Source organism: Anarrhichthys ocellatus, unplaced genomic scaffold, assembly GCF_004355925.1.
Source record: "Anarrhichthys ocellatus isolate YVR2014 unplaced genomic scaffold, GSC_Weel_1.0 scaffold12, whole genome shotgun sequence".
Taxonomy (NCBI): domain Eukaryota; kingdom Metazoa; phylum Chordata; class Actinopteri; order Perciformes; family Anarhichadidae; genus Anarrhichthys; species Anarrhichthys ocellatus.
The window spans coordinates 6,035,234-6,049,661 of NW_022280042.1; the positions used below are offsets into that span (position 1 = coordinate 6,035,234).

General features: G+C 42.6%; 3 protein-coding genes across 5 annotated transcripts in view; 1 reads left to right on the top strand and 2 right to left on the bottom strand.

The window, feature by feature from the left end:
• atg13 (ATG13 autophagy related 13 homolog (S. cerevisiae)) overlaps positions 1–1,681 on the bottom strand; it is a 5,941-nt gene extending 4,260 nt beyond the window's left edge. For both annotated transcript variants that reach the window (XM_031851639.1, XM_031851638.1), the window contains exons 1-4: positions 1,520–1,681; positions 821–901; positions 574–654; positions 327–446 (exon numbers count right to left, since the gene is read on the bottom strand). In XM_031851639.1, coding sequence (XP_031707499.1) covers positions 327–446; positions 574–654; positions 821–889 — 270 coding nt within the window. In that variant the 5' untranslated portion in view covers positions 890–901; positions 1,520–1,681. The remainder of the gene's footprint in view (positions 1–326; positions 447–573; positions 655–820; positions 902–1,519) is intronic.
• A 215-nt stretch (positions 1,682–1,896) lies between these two features.
• harbi1 (harbinger transposase derived 1) lies at positions 1,897–4,363 on the top strand. Its single transcript, XM_031852283.1, has 7 exons — positions 1,897–1,948; positions 2,412–2,577; positions 2,675–2,877; positions 2,979–3,054; positions 3,141–3,348; positions 3,426–3,601; positions 3,712–4,363. Exons 2-7 carry the CDS (start codon positions 2,413–2,415, stop codon positions 3,910–3,912), a joined length of 1,029 nt encoding a protein of 342 aa, XP_031708143.1. The 5' UTR covers positions 1,897–1,948; position 2,412; the 3' UTR covers positions 3,913–4,363.
• Positions 4,034–14,428, bottom strand: part of creb3l1 (cAMP responsive element binding protein 3-like 1) — a 25,445-nt gene continuing 15,050 nt past the window's right edge. For both annotated transcript variants that reach the window (XM_031852282.1, XM_031852281.1), the window contains 10 exons: positions 11,278–11,432; positions 11,088–11,169; positions 10,556–10,767; positions 10,161–10,307; positions 9,934–9,992; positions 9,045–9,113; positions 7,646–7,748; positions 7,397–7,556; positions 6,876–7,038; positions 4,034–6,785 (listed from right to left, as the gene is read on the bottom strand). In XM_031852282.1, the coding sequence (XP_031708142.1) occupies positions 6,740–6,785; positions 6,876–7,038; positions 7,397–7,556; positions 7,646–7,748; positions 9,045–9,113; positions 9,934–9,992; positions 10,161–10,307; positions 10,556–10,767; positions 11,088–11,169; positions 11,278–11,432 (1,196 nt within the window). In that variant the 3' untranslated portion in view covers positions 4,034–6,739. The remainder of the gene's footprint in view (positions 6,786–6,875; positions 7,039–7,396; positions 7,557–7,645; positions 7,749–9,044; positions 9,114–9,933; positions 9,993–10,160; positions 10,308–10,555; positions 10,768–11,087; positions 11,170–11,277; positions 11,433–14,428) is intronic.

Sequence of the window (14,428 nt, forward strand, 5' to 3'; positions counted from 1 at the left end):
TATATATATATATATATATATATATATATATATATATATATATATATGTACAAATAATTGTGTGTATAATTTTATGTACAGGAGTAAATGAGTGTTCCGTTTAATATTCAAAATGCATAAAGCTGGTGAGTCTTTTATGGTTCACACAGCAGTATAGGTACACAACATGTTGTTGTCTCTGTTCGTTTATAAACCTAATATCTGAAGTTATTATTTGTTATGTTTGAATATTTAAAGTCCCTGCACTGTTTGAGGTCCTGTGAGTGAGAAGTAATATTAATAAAAGAAGAAAAGGGACAGCAGCAGATGATCAAAGGAGGTTTTACCTCTGACGTCTTGAGGGAGATCTCGACACACATGGAGCGCCCGATGCCTGGGAGTTGGCCAGCCAGTGCCTTCTTGGCTTCATGAGTCACTTCTGGGATGTCTTTGATGGCCAAATTAAACTAGAAGAAATGATAATAACAAACAAAACGATATAATTTACATCTTTGAAGAAAAAGACCAATAGTCAAATACAGGGAACTGTAAATCTGATCAACAACAAAAAGGTAAAACAAAGACTTATTTTACCCAGTCAGAGCCGGTAGGCGATGAGGACGAGCGAGTGCAGATCTTCTCTCCAAGACGAGCTTGGACGATCACCTGGACAGTCTACACATAGGAAATAAGAAACCTTCACTAGTCAGCAGCAGAGTATCCAGAGTCACCGCAACATATCAGTGACAAGTATCTCAAAACCAAAAATGCCTGCATCAGTAGATACCAATGACAGAAACAAAGCCACTAGAAACAGGAGCACCATTCTGGCTTTTTTTACCTTCAAGGCAAAGAACTTAATGAACTTGTCCAAGTCCTTCTTATCCTGGGGACTCAGGCCACTGTCCATGTTGTCAAGACCCTGCAATCAAACAAGACAACACATTAGAGGTTAACATATCTCAATACAGTGGCTGTAATCCACTTTTAGCTAACGAAGTTAATAGTTAACGTAAATTTGAGTAATTATGGTTCCTGGCCAGGTTAGCAGCGTAAGATAGTGAGCACACACGAATGTTGCCACTGCATTCCAAATTATAATGAATTTAAATTGTCAGAAACAAATAATTTCAGAGAAAAGTTGAACAAATGTAAACTAGTAGTGAATATTACCACCATACATTCAGTCCATGGTTTCAAAACTCAAAAACAAAGGCAATGTTTTGACACACATAGGCCTACTTTGCTAGCTAGCTATCTATCTATTTAACATTACCAACTGGCAGCAATGTAACATTTCTATCTGTATAACATCTGTTAAGTTAGCAAGTGAGGCCTCCAGCTCACGTTCAGATGAAATTGTCCGAATAATATTTGGAGGTTGAACGACAGAATACGGATGGCATCTGGCATATTTTCTATGAAGTGCAATACCTTATTTTCAGCGATAATTAGCCACCTAGCGTTAGCATGTGGCTAATGTTAGCTAGCAGGCTAAACTGCACGCACTTTAACGTCATCAGAAAACACCATAACTCACATTAGCTTCTCCCTTAGGAATGCAGCTTCAATAAAATACGAATTAATTTAATAAAGATGTCACGCGACGCTGTGTTCCACAGACATTCACGCGCTTAATTCAGATGTAAACAACGTCAACAGCGACTGTGCTACTTTTCTGTTTATCTTCTCCATGTCGACGTGTTTGGGTAGTAGCACTTTCACAACGGCACTTTCGTCGATATTGTTTTTAAACGTATAAAATGTATCGTCAATAAAACACGAGACACATCATACGTATTATGAGAAAATTAACCAGATAAATTCAAGTTTTTATTTAATTTAAAACGATAATCTGCAAAAAACAAAACAATTGCAACTTCCTGTCGAATCTGCGAATGTGTATCTCAAGATTGGTGTTCCTGAGGTTTGTTTTGGTTGAAAAAGCTGCATGACTTTTGTATTAAAGGTAAGGGCCCTTTCCTTAACAATGCAAACAAAATGAATTATGCTTTAATTTTCATTTAACGTTACGGCTGTTCATCTGAGTGAGTTAGTAAAGTGGCCTCCACAGGCACGCATAGCTGAAATTAGGAAAGCTCAGATGATAGCTAGCTAGCTAGCTAGTTAGCGCCTTTGCTTTGTTTGATTCTGTACTAACTAAGGCTAACGTTAGCTTTAAAACATGTTAACAGGTTTTCCGTGCTGTTAAGTTATAATCGTCCACAATTTTCCAGCCAGCAAGGGCTTTATTGGCAATGTAATCAAATTAAACAAAATAAAATTGCTATAATCTCTATTATACTATAACTATAACATGCATCACATACATCAGGATTTAAAATGCATACAAACATATCTTATTGAGTAAAAACAAGACGCTTTCCATCATTGCAAATGATGTGTTGATAGAAATGTGTTATTGCCCACAGCATGGCGATCCCTATAGCCATCTTGGACTGTGATCTGCTCTTACATGGTCGAGGCCACAAGACCCTGGACCGCTTTGACCTGGGCTCTGTCCCAGACACTGTCCTCCTCTCGCAATTTGGCTTCCCCAGAGAGTTCATTCTGTATCTGGTGGAATTACTCCGAGAGGTTAGTATGTGCTCATCCTCAGTTTTTTAATAATCCCATCCAGTTATCTGTCATATTTAAATGTGTTTATGCATGTGGATGTGTTTCTGTGCATCAGGCTCTCTGCAGACGGACACAGCGGTCCAGAGCCATCAGTCCTGAGGTCCAGGTGTTGGCTGCTTTGGGCTTCTACACATCTGGCTCATTCCAGACATCTATGGGAGACACTATAGGGATCAGCCAGGCGTCAATGTCAAGATGCGTGTCCAACGTGACCAGAGCCCTGGTGGAGAAAGCGCCCCAGTTCATCATGTTCAACAGGTGCGATACTATGCTGGATTATAGAGGCAGACAACATATTAAAAACATTAAGAATAGGGAGACAAATTACAATAACAGCCATATTTATGTTTCACATACAGAGATCCCTCCAGCACAGAGCAGTTTCAGAGGGTGGCAGGATTCCCAGGAGTACTGGGGGTGCTGGACTATGTTCAGGTTTACTATATTATACTGTATTAAAACTTTGAACACTTTGTACACAAGTGACAGCCTGACTGATATTGTTTCCACCTCATCTCCAGGTCACCATCAAAGCTCCCAACAGCGAAGACTCGTCATACGTGAACAAGAAGGGGTTTCACTCCGTGGGCTGTCAGCTGGTTTGTGATGCCAGAGGGTTGCTGCTCAGCGCAGAGACACACTGGCCTGGAGGTCTCAGAGACACGGATGTTCTAGAAAGATCTGCTCTCCACAAACAGCTGCAGGACACAGAGGAGGGCTGGCTGCTGGGTGAGATGTGGATTTCAACATCACTTTTTAGTCTGAAAAGGTCCAGCGAAGGATTAAAGTCCTATTCTCTTTCCTAGGTGACCGTCGTTACCCTCTAAGGAAGTGGTTGATGACCCCGGTCGACTGCCCAGAGTCTCCTGCAGAGTTTCAATACAACCTGGCCCACACGACTACACACGAGATAGTGGACAGAACCTTCAGAGCCATCCAGACCAGATTCAGATGTCTGGACGGCACCAAAGGATACCTACAGGTACTTTTCTATGCTAAGCTAACCTCTCCCTGTAAAATATAAGTACATAGAGCAGCATCGTACTGAGAGCAGTGTCATCCAGCTATTGTGTCTCCTCTCTTGTCCTGCAGTATTCTCCAGAGAGGAGTTCGTCCATCCTGCTGGCCTGCTGCGTGCTCCACAACGCCTCCCTGCAGTCTGGATTAGACGCCTGGACTCTGGAGAGAACCGACCCCCTGGAGCAGCCCGAGAGCCTCGAACAGAGACCCGAGGACCGCGACAGCCAGGCAGAGGACCTCCGAAAACAGCTAATACTCAAACACTTCAGCTGAACTGCTGGTCGAAAAGGAAACAAGACTAAATCAAGACTAGGACCTTTTTTTTTTTTTTTTTTAAACAAATGACATAAAAGTCGCATTTGAAGCAAGAAAGTCCACAGACACAGTGTTGCTGATGCAGGTTTTTTATATTTTGCTCGTTTCTACTCTACTGACTACACTAAGATAACATAGTTGTATATGGAGGAGCATGCAAGACGCTATACAACAAACCAAGACAACATTAAACCCAAACACATTTGAAATAACTGCAATCGCTGGAAAGTGCTTGATTACTTCTCCTCAAAACATTTTCACGAAGAGGTACGAATAATCAAGCACTCCCTGGTGTTTTACAACTATTTGAACTGTGTGCAGCTGCTGTGTTGTCAAAGTTTCTTTACAAGTGGAAAAAGTCACCCTCCCTTTATTTTTACCCCCCCCCCCCCCCTCATTTACATATCCTTTCCCCAAAAAAACAATTTTCTCAATATTTTTCTTTCCCAAGTGCTTCCACAGGTTAAAATCTTGGACTATGTCACAATACAAAACCAAGGCCCTTATTTACAACAACTGCACATTAGGTCGTCATTATTTATGTACACCGGTGCTTTAAGACTGTTGTGGGTGAGAATGACTGGATGTTTGTGCAACGGGCTGCAGTCACATGATGTTTCTTGTGTACAGACACAGTATGAGGGACACAAAATGAAACGGGTACAGAGATGAATAACAAAAACTGTGTTAATTGCAATGATAAAAAAAAATAGGATTTCTGAGTATTTCATAATTGATAATTGTGATTATGTCCTCAATGATTTGGACTGGATTTCTCTCACATTTTCAGAATAGTGGTGAAGAAAGACTTTTTGTAAATGTCCCGATGTTCCTTCAGATTGTGGCGAGAACAAAGCTAGTGGTGTTTTAGTTCCTGGAATGTATTAGTCCCCTGATTGGCTTCATCAATATATACACACTTTCTACAAACAGGAATAAATACAACACACACTGCTGTCGCATGAGCACATCGAGCATCTGCGTTTGAGATGTTTCCTCCGCTGCTTCGTTTTGAGTATGAATTTATGACAGGGAAATATCTACATGAGGCGCTAATGTCAAATGTTTTCATTAAAAATTTCTGTGGCTAAAAATGAGTTTGATTGTACACGCTAACGGCGTTTTTTAAATTCATGAGGGAACAAAAAAGACCTTCGTAGCTTTTCATGCGACAGCAATGAAACATAAACACTGTATTACAGTTAAAAGACACAAACAGATCATGTCAAAGTTTTACACTCCATCAAACAGCATGTCAACTACACACCATCGTGTAAAACTTCATCATCCTAAAGGCCAAAACACAACATACAATTCCTTTTTTTTTTTTCTTGCATAAAATAAATATGCTCTTTTTTTGATGCTCTGAATATATTATAAGTTGTATTTTGGGTTTTTTTTGTAAACATTATTTAGAAAAACATAACAAGATAACTAACTTTAAAAACACGTTCAGTATTTCTTTTTTTTGTGTTGCATAAATTAAATATGCTCTTTTTTTGATGCTGCAAATATATTACATATACAATTTTTAATCCCATAAAAATACTTTTATGTCATGTTTCCTAACCTCTGTCAGGACCCCTTTAACAGTCCTTTGGTGTGAAGATATTTCCCAAATGATGCTGGATTTGAACTTCAGAGATGAATTTAAAAAGTGGAAAAATATAACGTACTATATGGTTTGCCAGGCATGTGAAATAAAGTATTTCCCCCCCCCACATAAATCCTGAACATTGATCCAGTTTATGATTGTTTAAAAGTAAATGGGATGTAATCTAGTTCGAGTTACATTTCCAGGTTTGTAGCTGCGTGTGTGGGCTTTAGCTTTAAGGCCGAGTTGGTCATATTTCTGAAGTGGAAGGCACTTTTAAAATGGCACAGCCTCCTTTTAAAAAGGATGTGTTCATTTCCATGATTTAGTTTTTTAACATGTTAGTAGCACCACATGTTGCGTTCATTATGTGCTGTTACTAACGATTCTTCCATTAGTTGATTGACAGAAAAGGAATCAAGAAAAAAAACTCTAGTTCCAGCTTCTCTAATGTGAGGATTAATTGATTGATCACAAAAATAACCAAACTAATCGTTAGTTGCAGCCCTTTGTCAACATACGGTGTGTGACTGGTTAAAAAATAAAAACAAAGAGCGCCTTGGAAGTAAAATACATATAATACCTCAAATACATCACATAAACTCCCACAGTGGTCTGTCAAGTATCCATTTACATGTATTTATGTTCATGATTTCTCAACAGGTGTATCGTTCGGTGTATCTCACAACATTAAGACCACATTTCCCGTAAAGCAAAAAGGATGTTTCTTCAGGTCTGTCATGACAAGATGAGATAAAACTCTTTTCACATGATCACAGCTTCAGTGGCTCATATCGGCCTTCTTTTTGGCGAACGGTCGCACTAGTTTGTGGTGATATTTTCTATATTATCATATTTAAGGCCCTATGTTTAATGTATCTAAAATATTCTTCACGACTTTTTTTGAATGAAGTATTAACAGATACTATATTTGAATGCATAAAAGTTGGAATTTCAATAAGATGGTCTCTTTAAAATCAAGTCTATTCAGGTGTAGCAGAGTCCGTTTACGTGGAGCGCCGCGTGTCGTGCAGGCAGAATACCGACTGTGGAGGACTGAAGGAGGTCTTGTCCCGTGTCTCACTAGAAGGGGTGATGGTGGACTGAGATTCTGGTCCAGTTTGGCAGAGGAATCTGGAGGTTTCGGGCTTTTTAAAGGGGGTTCGAGGTTAGAAGTCATGGGAGGAGCCGTCAGGCTGTGTCGTAAACCTCGGAGACTCCTTCTGGTTTTGTTTCTCTGAGGAGAGAAGAGAGGCACTCTGTTAATATTGAGAGGACAACAACAGTTCTTTGACACAAAGCGATCATATACATATATATGTTCTACCTCCGGTCTGACTCGGGCCCAGCTGTCTGGTTGCTGCTGTCAGCGTCAGCTGTGTATCGGCTTGTCTGGATGTGGTCTGACTGTAGCCGCCCCTGTTCTGATGTCACTAAACTCTCCTCCAATGGAGCCTCTTCGTTGTAGAAGAGCAGGCTGCGGGAACGGACTGTGACACACAAACATATTCAACATGTCATTTATGCCTCTAGGGTCCACTAGCACCTTTATCCACCTTCCTGCTTCATGCGCTTTTATTTTGGAGTCATATTATTTGCCGTAGTACAAATAAACAAAAACACAACGTTGTACTTTAGATCAAGTTTCTTTTATAAAACACAGTCTTTGTCATTAATCCTATCCTCTATCTACAAGTACTAAAGTTCATTCTCATTATCTTGGGGTTGCTGAAAGGCATTATGGGAAATGTATGACATTGTAAACTAAAGGAAAGGTTATGGGTGCATTGAAAACATTTTTAATTAATTTCTATAATGGTGTTGAATGATCGGTATTTGTAGACCTACCCTGACTGGTGGTGTAGAGGTCCGCCGTCGGAAGTGGAGGAGAGGACGGATGGGAGGAAGAGGAGGAGGAGGACAAAGAGGAGGTGTGAGTGAGGAAGGAGAGAGGGGAGAGGCAAGGAGAGAAGGAGCCCAGCACCAGGATGAAACACACGGCCACCATCTGCACACAGAGAGGAGCAAAACACTTAGTGAACAATCACGAACATAAAAAAAACAGATTCAGAGGTTAATGAGGTCAACTACATTTACCATGAGGCATGTCCCTGTTTGAGTGGAGGCCATTTTACAAGAGCGGGGGATCACCTTTCCTGAAACCAACGACTGAAGCTTCTGGAGCTGCTGAAGGAGAGACCTAGAGAGACAGAGAGATCCGTTAAAGAGCGAGGAAGGAAGGCAGAGGAAAATTAAAATCAACTTCATCCACTTGATTTACTGTTGCGGTGTCAATGAGCCAGCGTGAGTAAAGAGAACAGCGGAGTTGGACGGACTGCACCAGTGAAACCAGTAGAACGAAGTCTATCAGTGGGATCTGGAGAGCAGGGTTCTGATGGTATGAGCTGTGAGGACCCTCTCTGACCACTAAGCGGAGACAGAGGCCCAGACACCGCTGTGAACCGGCCCCTCAGCAAAGTCAGTCAGTCGTTTAATACGTTAGACTCTAAACCAGACAATAAACCGTCGCTCACTCAGGACCTTTGATGTGAAACCACAGAGATTAACCGCTGAAGTTATAATGCTTCCAAAGCTCATGCAGGTTGACTCGGTGATGATTGTGTGTGTGTAAGTATTCAGCACAAGAATGGAAAATCTGAATTAATTCATTACATGAATGTTTTTTTTTATTTTTGAAGGAGCTAGGCTAGCAGTTTCCCCCTGCTTCCAGTGTTTGTGCTAAGCTAGGCACATTTCAAGTTCCTATCAACGTGACTCTGGGAGATAAAGTCCACAGTTCAAGACTTTTTAATACATATTTAACACTACATGGAGGTGGGCTTTATTTTTGTACAACAAATGAACCAGTAGCGCTAAGTGGACATGCAGTTTTGCACGGACAACAAAACGACCACTAATAACGGCATTTGGGGAATTTTTAGGAACGAGGAGCTTAAATTAACTTCATTTGTTTAAAAAACTTCTTCTTTTTTTTCAGCCCTGCACATATTCTGGACTTTATGTGAGAGTGAGCGAGCTGACTCATGTTCCCCAGTTTGCGCCAACTCATTGTTCCTCTGTGTGGTGGTTTAACATATTCATCAGTGTGTGTGTGTGTGTGTGTGCGCGCGTGGTGGGGCGGGAGGGGGGTTGCCTTCCATGATGAAAGCTACTGTTAACTTTCAGCTGTAATGACAGGCTCAGACTGCCACAGACAGACAGACATAGAGACAGACAAAACCCCCCCCCCCCCCCTCATCCCTCTCCACCACCACACCCACCCACCCGCTCCTGGATAGTAGCAGATTGGTTTCATATTGTCGTAATAACAGAGGAGCAGGGTGAGTCTACACTTTGCTTATGGAGCAGACAAATTTATGTTTAGACTCTCCGAGTAACACGCTGCATAAGAACTGTAGAAGTACAACGGCAAGACAGCACTAATGTTAGCCAGTGTGTGTCTGTGTGTCTGTGTGTGTGTGTGTGAGAGCCTCACCTGTTGGCGGTCTCCAGGTTTTCTACTTTTATCCACAGGTCGCTGTTTTCTGACGTGTAGCTGTCCACCCTGACACACACACACACACACACACACACACACACAAAAGGACACAGATCTTTGTCAGATTTAACATTTTAACACACACAGCATCATTTACTGAATTCATTGTGACAGTTGAATTCCCCCATCGATCCTATTTTGCACGCAGTTGGATCTGCAGGATGTCCTCTCCCTCCTGCTAGTCCTATATCTAATATCGGCAAAACATCTTCTTAATCTCGTGCTCCGTCCCTCATAATCCTCCTGATCTCCACCTATACGTTTGGTCTGAATATGGCTCATTCATACACATTCCTTTCAGCGAGTCGTCCTGCTGTTTTTCGCTCTGCAGAGATCCTCCAATAATCCTGTCCTCGTGTCCAAAAAGAAAACATGAACACAAAGAAAGAGGACGATTCCTCCCCCTACTCTAATGGGATTAGTAGGACATTTTGTCACCACCTGTATGAACCTCTGTGGGTTCTTTCTGCTCACATTTTCACCTCCCCTTCCCTCTGCCCCATGTGTTCAGCAGGTTACTGGAGTCCTTCCACAGCACATATACACATATATATATATATATATATATATATATATATATATTTGGTCCTTCAATATTTGGTCACTGTGCCAATAACAGCAGGGTAAAGTCGGTAAAGGATCGAACCAATTTGAACTACTCTAAATCATTGTGGCCACTGATGTACTGTAGTAGAGTTTCTATTTGACTTTAATGAGAAAAGAAGGGTTCGGAAATCACAAAAAGTCCGCCAGATATAAAGGTAAACCAAAAATGAGTGGAAAAGGAGTGGAAACACGGGGACAAAGAGGTTTTCCAAAGGCTTACTTTTTCTCCAGACATTCCACGTACTCTTTCTTCTTCCTCCGACTCTCCTGAGCGGAGATCTGGGTAGAGAAACGGAAAAAATATCAGCGAGACTGCTAAGTCTGTGAGACGATTTCTATTCTGCAAACCTTTCCTATTGCTACACACCCATGTGTGCTCAGATGGATTTGCTGCCTCAATAAATGAAAAAGAAAAGACTCAAAGCTTCACAAAGGTGCGGTGTTTACCTTGTTCTTAATCTTCCGTCGGACCCTCTTCAGCGCCTTCTCTTCGCTCTTCGTGAGAGGAAGTTTGTTGGGTACTGGGTAGCCCTCAGCAACCAGGGTCCTCTTCTCTTCTTCTGTCAGCAAGAGGGGTCCTGAACCCTGCAGCTTCTGCACGATCAAACAAAGCACTTCATCGATATAGTTACAACCGTTATCAACATTGAAGATTTGGTCACACATAGTGGCATTCAAACAAATGTGAGAAAATCTGCTGAATCAGACAAAGTCCGACACTGAATTGATTGGATTTAATTCAATGGGCCCCGATCTTGTGAGCAGACTATCAGACTGATTTAACCTCATGATGACAGCTTAAAGTTGAGCTTAAAGATGCGCAGCTGTGCTCTTTCACTCACATGCGGCGCAGTGAGGAGAGGTGAGGAAGAGATGGCTGTGGAAGAGGAGGTGGAGGAGGAGGAGGAGGAGGAAGAGGCTCGACCTCCTGGCCTCTGTTGTGGTTGAGGGGAAGACGGTGGCAGAGCGAGGTGCGGCGAGGACGGAGGGAGGGAGCCGTCGCTGTCGCCGTGGTTACTGCTGGGCGGGGTGGGCGGGAGCTGGAGAGCGTCGTCTGAAAGGAGACGAGGGAGGTGAACTGGTGCTTCTACGATGAACTCCCTTTGCTTTGACCACTGAGCTGATGCAGGAAATAGGTCCATTAACAGCTCCAAATGTATTGGTTCATTCTGAAATCTCAAACATTGGACAGATGAAGAGAGTTTCTGTCCTCATGCATGAGAAGACAAGTTCAGGGGTATAAAAACCCACAAATGACTTTTTTGTTTCCTTTATAACATATTGCTTTGTGGGGATTGGATACATTTGTGTCACTTCCTGGCTTGACCACTGTAACATGTGTGTGTGTGTGTGCGTGTGTGTGCGTGTGTGTACCGGTGGGCAGGCTGAGGTACTGTCCAATCTCTCTGGGTTCGTTTTTGATGGCGACTGGCTTCCCGCTGTCTTGACTGGGCTCCTGCAGAAACACAACAACAACAACAACAAAAGCTGCCGATGAAACGTCGCTTTTGAAAAAAAATCGACAACGGCATCATTCGGATCGTTTTGCCGGGTGGATGCTAACCGTGTGTTTCCATGGCGACCCTCTGTGTGGGGGGGCAGCGCTTAATATGAGAGGCGGGCCTTCGAGAGGCTGAGGATCTAACCTTTGACCCACATCCGGCTCCTCCTGTTTCACCAAGATGGCCGACAGGTCCTGACTGAAGCTCCATTCAAACTCTGAGGGGGAAAAAACAAAATCAAACTTATCAAACTTTTCCAAAAAGCAGAATAAACTTGCAGGACCTTCAGGGAGGTCTTCCAATGGGAAGTAACCGGTGGCTTATAAATCACACTTTCAAAGAGCTTCCCCAAAACATTTGAACGCTTCCTGACAGAACTGGTTATTAAAGGCTGCCGGACGACGTCGCTCTGGCAACTGCGGTGCATAATTTGTCTCCAGCGAGTGAGTTTTCTACCCTGAAATAAAAGATGGGCTGAACCAGCAACTCGTCTTCGGCGTCCCTCCTGAGAAAAGAAACGGCCTTTTAAACACTGCAGAAAATACGCATAGTCGACCCAACAATGAGGACGGAGTGCAATTTTAAAAGGAGGTTCCCCAAAACACAATGAGGACATTTATAAGAGCATCTCACAGCTACTGCATTGTTTAGTCTGCTGTGAGCTGCAGGAAGTATTTTAAGGGCGTAAATGCCACAGCGGGGCTGCAGGAAAACTAGTCACAATCACTCCTGGTGTATTTGGTGTCCTGCCGACTTTTCCTCAAAAGGTCCAGAGCAGCATTCTGAAGATTAGTTTACGTATCATGAGGAGTAATACTCAGCTTGTGTTTGGGCATTGTCGTCCACTCAAAAAGAGTTTATACCGATGATGGGTCTACCAGATGTGAATATTGAATGTATGCTTTCAAAGGTGAGCTGATTATGCTGCAAAGTAACCTCATTAGGAAGAAGTCCACAAAAACAGTCGATATCAAACGTTTCTAACTTAATATTGAAAAGGAATCATACATTTTTAGAGCTGATTAGTAACAAAAAAGGACCTACAGGTAGAGAGGGAGGAGTGTGAGTCAGCATTTTAAAATTTTTAGAATAAGACACGAGCACCAGGACAGAGTAGACACTTTGATGTTTGCCACAACACACACACACACACACACACACACACACACACACACACACACAACCAAAAAGAGCTCCCATGGTGTATGGAAAGAGAGCAGTAGCAGTTTAACAAGACGGGTGCTGCTCCTGTGTGCATGCGTGTGTGTGTGCGTGCATGCGTGCGTGCGTGCGTGTGTACGTCATTTTAATCACCTCCTGGTTTCCTAGCAACATGTCTGCTGGTAAAATGCTGTGAAGTTTACAAGCTGAGTGTGCTGGTTGGAAGCAGAGGGAGGTGTGTGTGTGTGTGTGTGTATGTATGTGTGTGTGTGAGTGTGAGCTTCATCCCGTCATCACTACAGCGGGGATCAGCTGTATCATCGCAATCTTCTCATTAGCCCATTAGAGAAGGTGGTGCTATCTGTGTTGTTTTTTAAGCTCAGTTCCTGGACGGTGATTTGTTTGGTCTGCGCGATGTCGGCTGACGTCTCCAAAACGTCTGGTTTTGTCCGAGCAACAGTCCACAACTCAAATATAGTCGGCGTGCACTCATACAAAACAAGAGAAAAGCAGCAAATCCTCACATATGAGCAGGAATAGGAAATGAAGAGACATGCAGTGCAACTCTTTCTGCAGACCTCCAATATGTCATTTGTCATTGGTGGTGGTGATTCTTACTGATTACATATTTAAATAAATTGGTAGTAAAATGTGCACTCGGTTTTGGGGTGGATCCATCGTTCACGTATACAGTATATTTCCCACATGCTCTCTGTAAGCGAGACCCTCAGAGGCTTCTCCTAATGAGGCCGTCCCTGCTGCTTAGTCTGGGCCTCGTTAAGCCCGCTGCCCTTGTTAAGCCAGTGCTTGATTGGCCGCCCTCGACCACCATCTTTTAATGAATACCAGAAGCTGCTGGCCAATGCATATAGGGAGGTTGTGCATTCGTGTATGCAGGGATTCAAAAGAATACGTTTTCTTTCGGTCCTTCATATTACCATTGTAACACTTCATAAATACTATGAGGTGTACACAGTTTCCATGTCATCGTATGGACTGCAGCTGACAGAGCTTTGGTTTGCAGGTTGACTTGATTAAAGCGTAATCGATGCAAGCCAGGTTCAAACATAACGGCAGGAAAAAGGATGCTTTCTAAGTAATGTAGGGACAATGAAGTGAAGTGATACCCAACAATTAAAAGTAAAATGTATATTTGAGCTCAACATGAAGTTCTCTTTTCTTTGTATTGTATTTTCCCCCATGTAAGTAAATGTAAAAGATGCTGTGGATGAAAGTAATAGAGTAAAACCTGATCCTCTCCTCTCTCTACTTTATGGAATCTCTTTGGATGCTGCTAGTAAACGACAGCCTGCCTATGAGGCTAGTAAAGCCAGGTAAGACGTCCTATCGTGGAGTAATGGCTAATGACCAAAGGCTCCTGGCAGTCACAGGGGGCTGACGCAGGAGAGGTGGCGACTGCGTTTGATCACAGTGGGACGGCAGGATTATTACAACAATAGATTGGAGCGACGCAGTAGGAGCTGCAGTAAAAAACATGCAGCGAGAACTAAGACCACAGGCTGAGAGGGAAACAGGAGAAGTTGATGGCCATGAATCCCACCAAGCAACACGTTTAAAAAGGGCTGAAGATGATGTGAAAACGCTCACTGCTTCTCCAAACGTACTAGTGGTGTGACACAACAACTGTAGCTACATACTTCCGACTCCAACCTCAGAAAATGCCACCATGAAGACGATAACGCGTGACTGGATAAACCCCCGCAGCTGCAGCAGTCTTGTCAAAATACGCCTCGTGCCAAAAAATGTCAGCAAACAGTCCAGCTGTTTCATAAGAGAAAAACGTGATCAAAGCAGAGTGCTGAATCTGAAAATGAAAAAACACGCCGTTCCAAATGTGGAGTTCTACATCCTCAAATCAGAGAGCAAGAGCGGCATTCAACAGGTGCAACCCTACTGGAGACCTTATGGTGCTTCAAACCTCTACACATATATATATGTATATATACATATATACAGTTGTGTGAAAAAGTGTTTGCCCCCTTCCTGATTTCTTATTTTTTTGCATGTTTGTCACACTTAAATGTTTCAGAT

Coding starts and splice junctions, on each gene's coding strand:
- harbi1 (XM_031852283.1), top strand. CDS start 2,413: ATGGCGATCCCTATAGCCATCTTGGACTGTGATCTGCTCTTACATGGT. Junction 2,578..2,674: donor TGGTGGAATTACTCCGAGAG/GTTAGTATGTGC, acceptor TCTGTGCATCAG/GCTCTCTGCAGACGGACACA. Junction 2,878..2,978: donor CAGTTCATCATGTTCAACAG/GTGCGATACTAT, acceptor TTTCACATACAG/AGATCCCTCCAGCACAGAGC.